General features: G+C 42.2%; 1 protein-coding gene across 1 annotated transcript in view; it reads right to left on the bottom strand.

Annotated features, from left to right (window-relative positions):
- Window positions 1-9,766, bottom strand: part of LOC109470591 (galactosylceramide sulfotransferase-like) — a gene marked incomplete at its 3' end in the record, with an annotated part of 12,154 nt that extends 2,388 nt beyond the window's left edge. The window contains exons 1-2 of the mRNA XM_019769554.1: window positions 9,745-9,766; window positions 8,375-8,526 (exon numbers count right to left, since the gene is read on the bottom strand). Of these exons, the coding sequence (XP_019625113.1) occupies window positions 8,375-8,526; window positions 9,745-9,766 (174 nt within the window). The remainder of the gene's footprint in view (window positions 1-8,374; window positions 8,527-9,744) is intronic.
- Between the last annotated feature and the right edge of the window lie 2,564 nt (window positions 9,767-12,330).

The following is a 12,330-nucleotide window of genomic DNA, read 5'->3' as shown; positions in this document are numbered from 1 at the left end:
CATTATGATCGAAAGCCGGCTGGGGTCCGCGCGGACCCCAAAAGAAAATCAGATATAATTTTTTATAAATGGTAGAAACGGAGTTTTCTGCACTGTATTGAGAGACAACTTTGTGGGTGACAATTACCTAAAATTTCAGAAAAAAATCTTTAGAAACAAAAAAGATATTACAGAATATATAGTGCTGGGGTCCGCGCGGACCCCAGGTGTACTGTTTAGGGTTAAATGTTTCGACATGTTGATTTTTCCCAACAATTCTGCCCCTGAGGCGTCACCAAAAATTTGCCAACAATGGAAAAACCTTCTTACATATGTAGGCAGTGTCGGCAGGGAACTTGGACCGTAGCCAGGTTTTGTTGTACGTAAAGTGGTTCATCAGGGCATGGTACTGTTCATCAGGGGTGTGGATGTATTCTTGTTCTGTAGGAGAGACGCCCCAAGAGAGGACCAGACCCTCGGTCGGAAGCATCATCGGTAGCTTGCGGCTGATGGCGTATCTTTGAAAGATCGTGCAGGTAGTTGAGGACCCGACTTTGTGCGGTGCGATGAAGACGTATTTCTGCCGTGGCCGGCTGCAGGCTTGCAAGGCCTCTTCTGTTTCCTCTCTGTGTTCTTGTTTGGTCAGTGCTGCAATACTAAAGAAGGTCGCTAGTCATTACGGAAAGACGGCTACATTTATGTGTTCTGTGCATATGTTAATACACCAGACTTGGATTTCTTTTGAAAATCTATCCAGTTGCTCGAGTAACTGTTTTCTTTACCTCATTACCTGGATGCCTAACCTTTATCGTCGGAACAATGACAATAATAACAAAGATGTCGCAGTTAGTAGAAATTCTTCGATCAGTGACTGTATTTTTGTAAGGTAGATTACGTACCTCCAAATTTTCGGTGTCGACTGTACACCTTGATCACGGAGTGACCTAGTCTCGCGAGAACAAGAGACTAGGTTGGGAGCTGCCCAAGTCCTACCTACCACTACTCCGCAAGGAGGCGGGGGAGGTCAGAAGATCCACACAAGTCTCGACCTAGTCTCGTGTTCTCGCTCCGTGATCAAGATGTACTGTCGACACCGAAAATTTGGAGGTACGTAATCTTATTCTACCATACAAAAATACAGTCACTGATTGAAGAATTTCTACTAACTGTTAATTCTACGTGACTGATGAACCTCTTCAACGATACCAAAGATGTCGCATATTAAATAATCGGAAAATTTTAAATAATCGGAAAATTATTTAGATCGGTCTCTGAGTTACCTGTTCCTCAGTTTATGAAGTTGCGGCAGATATGTACGCATTGGTGATAGTCTATCCTCCAGAATGATCGTCACTATGAAGCCGAGAATCGTGAGGAGTAACGCAATGGAAAGCGCGATGCCCCAGGATGTTGTCGCTTTTTTAATCATTGAGGAGAGCATATTGACGATCCTAGATGAATATGAAAAACTTAAACTTTTCTCCAACTCAAAATTTGACTCACCAGAAATTTTCGACTGAATCACTCAGTCTTCCTCAGCTATCTGACCCAAATGCTGTGGACACGTGATTTTTCCCACGTGTGACGTCAGCAAAGGGTCAAAGGTTGTCTGAAGTCGATATCGCCCCCGTGTGGATCTGGAGGGGGTCAGAATCTTGGATACCGAACAGGATTACTTCAAGAGAGGCATAAAAGAGGCCATATACATCAGGGCACTTCAACCATCGCTCAACCGGGACGGGAATCGACTTCAGACAACCTTTGACCCTTTGCTGACGTCACACGTGGGAAAAATCACGGGTCCAGAGTCAAATTTTGAGTTGGAGAAAAGTTTAAGTTTTTCATAATGTAATTTACCAACTCAGATGAACTTTCATGCTGATCCTAGATGAANCATAAAAGAAGGCCATATACATCAGGGCACTTCAACCATCGCTCAACCGGGACGGGGGGCGATATCGACTTCAGACAACCTTTGACCCTTTGCTGACGTCACACGTGGGAAAAATCACGGGTCCAGAGTCAAATTTTGAGTTGGAGAATGTAATTTACCAACTCAGATGAACTTTCATACTGATCCTAGATGAAGATAACAAGGACAAGATTTGCAACATTTGTTAAACTTTCTTTCCAACACAAGGGTAGTTCAAAGACAAACCAAACTCTGTGTGGCGTAGCGTCAGAGTGCTCAACTTGGAACCAAAAGGTCCCGGGTTCGAGTCCTGAAATGCCACTGATCTTGTGCCCTTGAGAAAGGCACTTTAGATAACTTTCCTCACTTCCTTACTGTATTGTCCCCTGTGTTGGTGGCGGCATTAACATAAGTTGAAAAAAACTTGAGTGTGAAAAACTCGAGAAAAACCACGTCTTATGATTATATGTTGGAATTTAAAAAAAAAATCAAACTCTACTACTGGTTAATATGCGGATATTGTTTCTGAACGTTTTGAGTGACATCCGTCAGTCTTCTTCAGCGTCACTAGAAATTCATCCAGTAGTAGAGTCTATTGAAGAAGACTAGACTGAGAACAAGGTCTTATGCTGAGATATTAAACACGTCACTACCAACACAGATGAACTTTCATGACAGTATAAATACAAGCACAGTAACCCGAAACATGAATTCCTGGTCTTAAAATATTCCCCACTTGAATCTTTAAGATTGCATGATACACTTCTCTGTTGGATTAAGGGAGCCCAGGCTTGTATTTATGTTCGAGTTCGGGCTTGCATGTGATGATGTGTCTGCATGATAGCCCCAGACTTTTTTTCGAACCTGAATCATGTTCTACCATGTTTTTTCTGACGTCATTCCAACTGAACGCGTGTTTGAATTCGGGTCACCGGCGGTCATTTGTTAGCCTGGGTTCCATCCTGGTTAGTTTCGTCCGCTCCCACAGTCGCTACCACCAACTGTGGGAGCGGACGTAAACTAACCAGGATGGAACCCAGGGTAGTCATTTGTATATTTCCCCTGTAAACCCGCATTGTCACGCATTTTAGTCACGGATGATGACTTAATTAGACCTCACGCGCAGATGGGCCGTCCTTGTATACCCAACCATTAAGGCCGTGTTCATGTGAAGTCAGTGAAGGCGCTTTACATGTGGTTTACCCCGAAGCCGGTTTCAAGTGGCTCCATCTGAACGCTCCAAATCACATTGAAAGCGCCTCGATCCCAAACCACTTCCAGAGGTGGTTTCGAATCGGTTTTTTCGCATCGCGATTTGCGTCTGAACGCAAAGTGATTTCAATGTGACATCGCCTGGTAATGGATTACGGGGTGATATTTCTTTATTTATATGCAATACCAACTTTTACGTGGCAGCAACTTAAAGAGTAGTAATGGTCAAATAATGTGTCCGTTCTAGGGCGAGCTTCACCGCCTCTGGCGGGACCACGTCGGCATTCGGCCGAGATACGCTGGGAGGGGGGCATCAGCAAGCAGGTCGTTGACCTCTGACATTAATAACACGCTACCTTGCGTCTTTTCATCAAACAACAATAAATGTAGCTCAGGCGAATTGTGATCGGGCACGGTTTCAAAGGAATGTGTGGCACGAGGACCAGATGTGAGGAATGCGAGTTACCCGAATCGCGGTTTGGGTGACTTCACATGAACAAGGCTTTAGAAGTATCAAATTTCCAGGCTAGGGCTTCAGAAAAAAATAATGACTTTTCTCGGAAATGTGCAGAACAGTGATGGCCAAAAAAATTCAAGAGTGGATTTTGTCATATCCTTTTGTGCCAATTTTTATAACATTTTTTAATGTTGAGTTCTAGCCCTACAAATAGTGTTTCGGACACACGTAAATATATAGCTTTGAGGGTTGTTTCAGCGATGATAATGGACTATTTTATTATATCAAATTAGTAGTTTTACAATGAATTTGTTTAGGTACCTCTTGTAAATAGTAGAGCCAAAGGTCATGGGAATGTACGATACATTCCCATGACGTCACAGCAAAGCAAAATGGCCACCATGGCAAAAACAACAATGTGCGTTTTGTGCCGAGAATTGGGTCGGATCCGGAGTAGCTATAGCTCCGTGGCAGATAGCAACCTTCTCTGGGCGGCTGGTTATAGGACGGCTGGCAGAAGAACGCATTAAAAATTCTACAAAACGCAGTATCAAAACTCACATGAGGCCCTCACATGAGGCTAGGTCGGAGTCTTTTTCAGATCTATTCTACCTTCCATCTCGGCTTTCAAAAGGGCCGGAGAATGCATGCTATTCTAACTAATTCCTACACCCAACTGGGAGGTGATGAACGTAAAATTTACCGCTGAATCAACATGTAACGTTGCGAAAGGAATTGTAGATCATGAAAAATACCTAAACGTCGTCCAATTTCCATATAGTGGGATTTGAACGGCACTATTATGAATGGCACCTCAAAAGAGGACGACCTGAACTGAACTGAACTGGGATTTGAACCATCGAACACATTATAACATATTTATCAAAGTTCACAAAATATTTGAAACAGGCATAAGAATGGGTTCGTTGAAAAAATATCACCCATGACTTTAAACCGATGTAAGCGGAGGTAACTGAGGTAAGAGTCTAAATAACCTTTACCTTTGGCGTTGAACCAGGAAAAAAATATTCATTTACTATATCAGAATACGCCAGAACGTGCCGGTTGATAGTCTATCAACAGACGCTCTATTGTGTCAACTTGAACTGGATGCATCCGGCGCTAAATGCTGGGCTTCGGGAGTCCGCAAGACGCTAGAGGAGTGTGGTTTTGCCTACGTATGGAATTCGCCGATGTCGTATGTCTTAAATTCTTCACAAATTATTCCATCCCTTGATCAACGTTTAAAAGACATGTATTTCCAAACTTTTACAGCAGAAATTCGTAACAACAACAAATTACGAACATATAGATTACTAAAAAATACTTACCACGAGGAAAAATATCTGAGAATTACAAACATTCGACACAGAACAGCCATCACAAAACTCCGGATAAGTTCAAACAAAATCCACATAGAAAAGGGAAGACACAACCACATTCCTCTACAGCAAAGGATCTGCCAATTTTGTAACCTAGATTATATTGAAGATGAATGCCATTTTGTAGCTGACTGCACATTATATAGAAATGAGAGGGATTCCCTCTATACTTATGTAATAGATAAGTTCCCAAGCTTTAGACATTTAGATAGAATAGAAAAATTCGAATTCCTCATGAAACTTGACAAACCATGTATAATTAGCTCAATATGTTCGTACATCTTTAACTGCGTAAAGAAGCGAGAAGAAGCTGAACCTGTAAATAGTAGAACACATTAGCTTATATAGTATGTAAGTGTCATTACTGTTTTCTTTTCCCTGTCTACCCATGACCTGTACTTAGCTCGTTAGAGCACAAGCGTACAATAAAGGTCTTTCATTCATTCATTCATTTACCTCAGATAAAGCCCAATAATGTTGAAGTTACACTGCGTTGTCCTATTTACTTCACCACTGTATGAAGTCAAGTCTATTTTGTTGTCTGAAATATGTGAAATGTTCCGAATCTGCCTTTTCTACACAGCTTAATGGCCGTATAATAGCGCACACGTACACCACAAAAACCTGTCTGCCTATTGCCATACATAATTTATAACCTTAAGTTACATTATGCCTGACTATATTGTTCTCGTGCATCTAGTGGCCAGAAACTATAACTGTCACAATTTCTGTAAACCATTAGTCTAATAATAGGGCGTACCCATCAGACAAATAACTGCTATTATTTTTGGCGAAGCCTCAGAGGCAAGCCTAATGGTATAGTACTGTGTGTCGTCTGCAAGGATTCTAGGAATTCGACAGGAATTTTGTCCACAGAAATGCAATGTTTTTTTTTAACTCAAGAAGGAAACTTGGTAGGTTAGTGGGTCTTCATGAGACCTCAAAATAAGTAGATTTTAGGCCCCTTAGCAGCTTGTTATGGTACTGCAGCGGGACTTCCGGTTTCGACATCTCGTGATCTGGGCATGCTTAGGTCAACCTTTGGATAATTGATAGCTTTTGAGCTCGGAAAAAAGTGACATAAAGTTTGGGCAGCTTGTTCTGAAACTACAGGGCGTTTGGTGGAAAAATCTTCGAGGAATGATAACTCAAGAACTAGTTGATGGGTCCTTGTAATTTTTGGTATGTTGGTAGATTAAGTGTTTCTGGACGTAATTAACTATGGAAATTACGATCCAATCAACATAATTAATGAGGAAAAACTCTATAGATATGTCGCCCCTCCCCCTGTCTCTGTTTAGGGTAGGTCTGTGAGCTAATGTAAACCACCTCCTTCACTCTTCTCGCACTCAACCTAATATATGCCTAGTGATGTCTGATTTTAACTTACACATGTCACATGGTATGAAATTTTCATCATTCACCAATGAGGAATCACAGAATTTTCACATTTATTATGCAAATTAGGTCATAATTTGCATAATTGGTATTTGCTGCTGTTCCACCTGCCATAGATTACATACATGTACATTACATGTATAAAAGAACTATTATATAGAACATTGTAATTATAGAATTTACTCCTGGATTATGCAAATTACGTCTTCATTTGCGTAATTTGCATTTAATTATGTTCATCAATCTCTAAGCTGCCAAAAATCATGATGTTGTTTTTATTCGCGCTCTCGCATTAGATTTAGGGTCTCCAGCGGACGCCATCCATAAAAATTACTTGGTGTGGCCTTCTATAAAAAATAACCCTTGTTGTATTCTTGTATTCTGGTAAAAAGCTACCTTCAGTCTAATGAATGGGGTTTAGCCGTCAGACCAATGACAAAGACACAATGTCCTTGGTGAGACAAATTACTGCTGTCATTATTTGTTCTCCCCGAGGCATGTCCCGGCTGAGGTCTCGACCCGGGGAGGACATGTCGACAACATCGCCAGACATTTCGCCCCGAGGAGGGCGAGATCGCTGTCACACAGGCATAGAACAAATGTCATCTAAAGTTCACATGGTCGCTGTGTGCGGTGAATGTTGGCCTTTAGTCCTCGATTACGGATTCAAATAGTCTTTGTTTCGGCCACACGTAAAAATCTACCTTTGATGGTTATTTCTGCGACCTTCAACCTTTCCAGGTCCATCTTCAACCTTCGACCTTTTATTATTTGAAATGCGAAGTCTTGCAATGGATTTGGTTAGACACGTCTAGTAAACGGAACAGCCAAAACAAGAGATTCTTGTGACGTCACAGCCAAGCAAAATGGCCGCCCTGTGCGATACAAACAAAGCTGTGGGCTTTATAGCGAGAATTTGGTCAGGGCGATCTTTTTCAGATCTATATTCTACCTTCCATCTAGGCTCCCAAAAGGGGCCAAAGTATACCATTCTAACTAATTCTTGCACCCAACTAAGAGGTGATAAACGCAAGTTTTACCGCTCAATTTATGGGTCAAAACTACCCACCCTCAAAACTATATCGATTATGACATATTGATTAAATTCACATTAAATTTGTAACAGCCATGAGAATAGCTTCGTTAAAGCTATTACCCAGAGCTTTAAACATTTTTCATCGAAAATAGTCTAGACAATATAAGTTGATCTTTTAATCTTATAATGCCGGCGTGTGCATATGTACCTAGTACCTCGACCACGCGGAAACGGTACTCGAAAATACTCGTAACCAGATTTTAACTACCCGACATAGCCCAACACTACCCGACATAGCCCAACACTACCCGACATAGCCCAACACTACCCGACATAGCCCAACACTACCCGACATAGCCCAACACTGCCCGACATAGCCCAACACTACCCGACATCGCCCAACACTGCCCGACATAGCCCAACACTACCCGACATAGCCCAACACTACCCGACATAGCCCAACACTACTCGACAGAGCCCAACACTACCCGACAGAGCCCAACACTAACCGACATAGCCCTAAACACTAACCGACATAGCCCAACACTACCCGACATAGCCCAACACTACCCGACATAGCCCAACACTACCCGACATAGCCCAACACTACCCGACATAGTCCAACACTACCCGACATAGCCCTAAACACTAACCGACCACCCCTTACAGACAGCGTTTACAGTAGTTAATAGAAAACTATGGTCGGCGTAGCCCAACACTACCCAACGTAACCCTACCCTGACTAATGCTCACAAACGCAAGCTTTAGTTAGTTCGACAAACATGTTCGTATTATGCGACACTCTCTGTATATTTCTAATCTAAAATCCAGTAGTGGTAGAATTGAAGTTACTATGTGTTTCAAGTGCTACAGTAATTAGAAATGTGTAAAGTTTTGTTGTGTAACCCTTAACCTTAGGGTGGCCTTCAGACCTTGTTACGTGGTAACCTAGCCTGTCCAATGAGTAAAAAAATGAAAATTAACAAAAATATCTTTACCTGAGATGAATCCCAAAGCCACACTGTGTTGTTCACTTCAGCACTTACAGGAGTCAAGTCTACCACTATTTTGTGGATAGAAATTTGGCAAATTTTCCCACACTGTCTTTTCCCACACTGCCTTTTCCGACACTGCCCTGCTTTGTTCAAAACTGGTTTAACAAGTTTTGAACTGTTTTAACATGCTGTCACACGTCGTACTTGGCCTACTATCACCCCAAGGCATAACCCGGCTGAGTTGACTGGGACAGAACCAAATAGTCTTAAATGATCTCATACCTTCCTCCGATTATGTCTGCTTTTTCTTCGTATAATGTAAATGGTTTTGGTGTACGGTAAACAAACCATTGAGTCATATTCTATGCAACTGGAGCGAAGTGCCCATGGAAACTCATCACCTTAGAAAGACACTAAGGCCTTGTTCACATGAAACCGACCGAACCGCGATTCGAGTAACTCACATTCCTCACATCTGGTCCACGTGCCACACATTCCTTTCAAACCGTGTCCGATCACGATTCTTCCAATCTACTGTATTTGTTGTTTGATGAAAACACGCAAGGTAGCGTGTTGTTAATGTCAGAGATCAACGACCTGCTTGTTGGTGCCCCCCTCCCAGCGTACCTCGGCCGAATGCCGACGTGGTCCCGCCAGAGGCGGTGAAGCAGCTCCTACAGCGGACACATTATTCGACCATTACTGCTCTTTAAGTTGCTACCATGTAAATTTTGGTAGTGCATACAAATGTGTATTTCTAGACCTTCGGAAAGCCTTTGATAAGGTTTGGCACGCAGGACTTCTGTCCAAACTAAAATCATATGGAATCAGTGGACTTATGCATGACTGGTTCTCCAGTTACCTCTCGGACAGAAAACAACGAGTGGTCATCCAGGGTGCAACGTCTACGTGTGGGAAGTCCCCACTAGCCGGAGTACCGCAAGGTTCCGTCCTTGGACCAACGCTTTTCATTCTTTACATCAATGACCTTGCCACCAGCCGTACACATTGTCTGGCCAACTTATTTGCCGACGACACATCTCTGTCATTCTCCCATCATTCTGTTCAACGCGTAGTTGCAACACTGAACCGAGAGTTGAGTACTGTGTCGACCTGGCTTTCTACATGGAAACTAGAAGCTAACATAGACAAGTGCAAAGTCATGTTCATTACAACTCGTACTCTACCACAACCGATTCCCCCTGTGACCCTAGGAGGAACTGTACTGCAAGTTGTCACCAGCCACAAACACTTAGGCGTCACTCTCACGAATACCCTGTCCTGGTCACAGCACATCGAGGTCATCTCTAACAAAGCAAGACGTTCTTCAGGACTGTTATGTGCCCTAAGAAGGAAAATTCCCCAAAACTTACTGCTCCGGCTGTACATCACCATTACAAGACCTACGTTAGAGTACGCGGATATTGTCTGGGCTGGCCTCACTTTACGTGACCAAAGGACTTTAGAATCTGTTCAGTACCAAACAGCCAGGCTTATCAGTGGTCACTTTGGGATCCCATACCCTTCCTACAATAGTCTCTACACAGAACTGTCTTTACCATCTCTCCAGTTTCGACGCAAGTTTCACACTGCAGTAACCATGTACAAACTGTTGAACGGTCGCTGTCCTCTACACCTGCAAAGTCTGCTACCTCGAGCGCGAGCGTCCGCCACAGAATCCCGGTATCCCTTACGGAATAGTGAACACTTATCCATACCCGTTTGTAGAACCACCAGATCCCAGAGAACATTTGTAATCAGAGCTATAACTATCTGGAATACTCTCCCTAGCGAAACTCGAACAACCCGCTCCATCAGCTCCTTTAAAAAGAAACTATGGACAATACTTGATAAATACTTGATGACAACTACTTAGTAAATAGTTCAATCAATAGATCAAACCTCATAGAAAGAGTTCAGTATCATTGCTCCCTCGTTGTGTCTGGTGCCATAAAAGGGTCTTCATATTCTTTAATTTGTCAAGAGCTCGGCTGGGAGACTCTGTCCGATAGGCGACACATTCATCGCCTATTACTATTTCATAACATTGTAAACGGATGTACTCGAGAATATCTTACAGATTTACTTCCATGTACAATTACTGCTACTTCTATCTACAATCTGAGAAACAGTAGTAATCTGAGAACCATCAAATTTTCTACCAATCGTTTTGGAAAGTCTTTTATACCATATTCCATCACTGGATGGAACAACCTGAATTTGGAAATCCGTACTCTTTCGCATCCAAAATTTCGTTCAAATCTTTTCAAATCGGTACGTCCTGTAAAGTTAAACTATTTTAGCTTTGGTTCTCGTTATTCCTGTATTCTCATTACCCGACTTCGTCTGGGCACCTGCAGCTTGAATCACAATCTTTATACCCGAGGTCTTGTTACAAGTCCATCCTGTAGCTGCGGGTGTCCATATGAAACGATTGCTCATTATTTATTGCACTGCCCTATATACACCTACCAGCGCTTAGTCCTTTTTGGCAAGCTTTCAAGCATACTTGGTAATATTGTTGATTTAAACACCCTTTCTGATAATTCCATACAATATTTAGTTCTTCGCGGTAGTTTCCTTTGTTCCTATGACATCAACTGCAAAATAATGTTAGCCGCACAAGATTATATATTAGAAACAAAAAGATTCTAACTGTATGTGTCTTCTGGGATGGGAGGATTGTTACTCACGCGAGATCTCATGTATTTTTAATTGTCTTGTAAAATATTTTTCTTTCATTGTAAAAGTGGCTGCGAGAATAAAAGTTGTACCTAACTTGAGTTCGCAGCCACTTAGTCCATGTCTTTTCATTTGTAATTCTCATTGAGTTTCTGAATAAAAAAAAAAATAGTTCAATAGAATAATATTGTATTGACAATGTAAATATAGTGCACAACATCTGTTATGTAATAGTATATTAACCTGACATATAAATGTAATTGTAGTAAACGCACGACGACCAGGCCGGATATTCTAGCTTGTTAACGCTTGGCCACAACATCTGTTATGTAGTAGTACCGGTAGTATGTCTATCTGAATTGTAACTGACACTGTTAACTGTTAACTGTTCCGAATTGTTTATGTTCTTGTTGTGAGGGCTAGCCCTTTATAATAGCCTCCGGCTAGTTGGGCAGTCCTGGCTGCATACATATGTGTTATCAGCCTAATAAATCAAATCAAATCAAATCAAATCAAATCAAATCAAATAAAGAAATATCGCCCCGTAATCCATGACCAGGAGAAGTCGCCTTGGAATCACATTGCGTTCGCGATGCGGGAAAGCCGGTTCGAAACCACTTCCCGAAGTGGTTTGGGATCGAGGGGCTTTCAATGCGATTTGGAGCGTTCAGATGGAGCCACTTGAAACCGGCTTCGGCGGAAACCACATAAAGGACTTTTCACTGACTCCGTCTGAACAGGACCTAAGGCCCCGTTCACACCAAGTCCCTCTAAGCGGTTTCGATCCAGTTTCCACCGAAGCTAGATTCAAGTGGCCCCATCTAAATGCGCTTCGATCCCAAACCACTTCGGGAGGTAGTTTCTAACCGGTTTCCCCGGATCACGATTTTCGTCTAGACACGATGTGATTCCAATGTGACTTTACCCGTTTACTTTACAAATTGACCCGGTCATGGATTAAGGGGTAATATTTCTTTATTTATATGCAATACCAAAATTTTACCCGAATCGCGATTCAGGCGGCTAGGTGTGAACAAGGCCTCAGTAGCAGCCACTGAAATGGTGCTAGAGTATTGTAGAAATCTGATATGGTTCCATTATCAACTATGATATGATTATAGGAATTAATTATATAAATTATATAAAGCCGTGCCATAGAAAATTCCATATTTGGTATTGGAATGCGTTCGGCCTAGACAATAACATTATTGGACCGCGTGCTCAGTGAGAGAGAGAGAGAGAGAGGAGGAGAGAGAGAGGAGGAGAGAGAGAGAAGA

The sequence above is a fragment of the Branchiostoma belcheri genome, unplaced genomic scaffold, assembly GCF_001625305.1.
Source record: "Branchiostoma belcheri isolate BF01 breed outbred unplaced genomic scaffold, Haploidv18h27 scaffold23, whole genome shotgun sequence".
Classification (NCBI taxonomy): domain Eukaryota; kingdom Metazoa; phylum Chordata; class Leptocardii; order Amphioxiformes; family Branchiostomatidae; genus Branchiostoma; species Branchiostoma belcheri.
The sequence above is the reverse complement of the archived record's forward strand: the minus strand, read 5'-3'. Positions and strand labels throughout refer to the sequence as shown.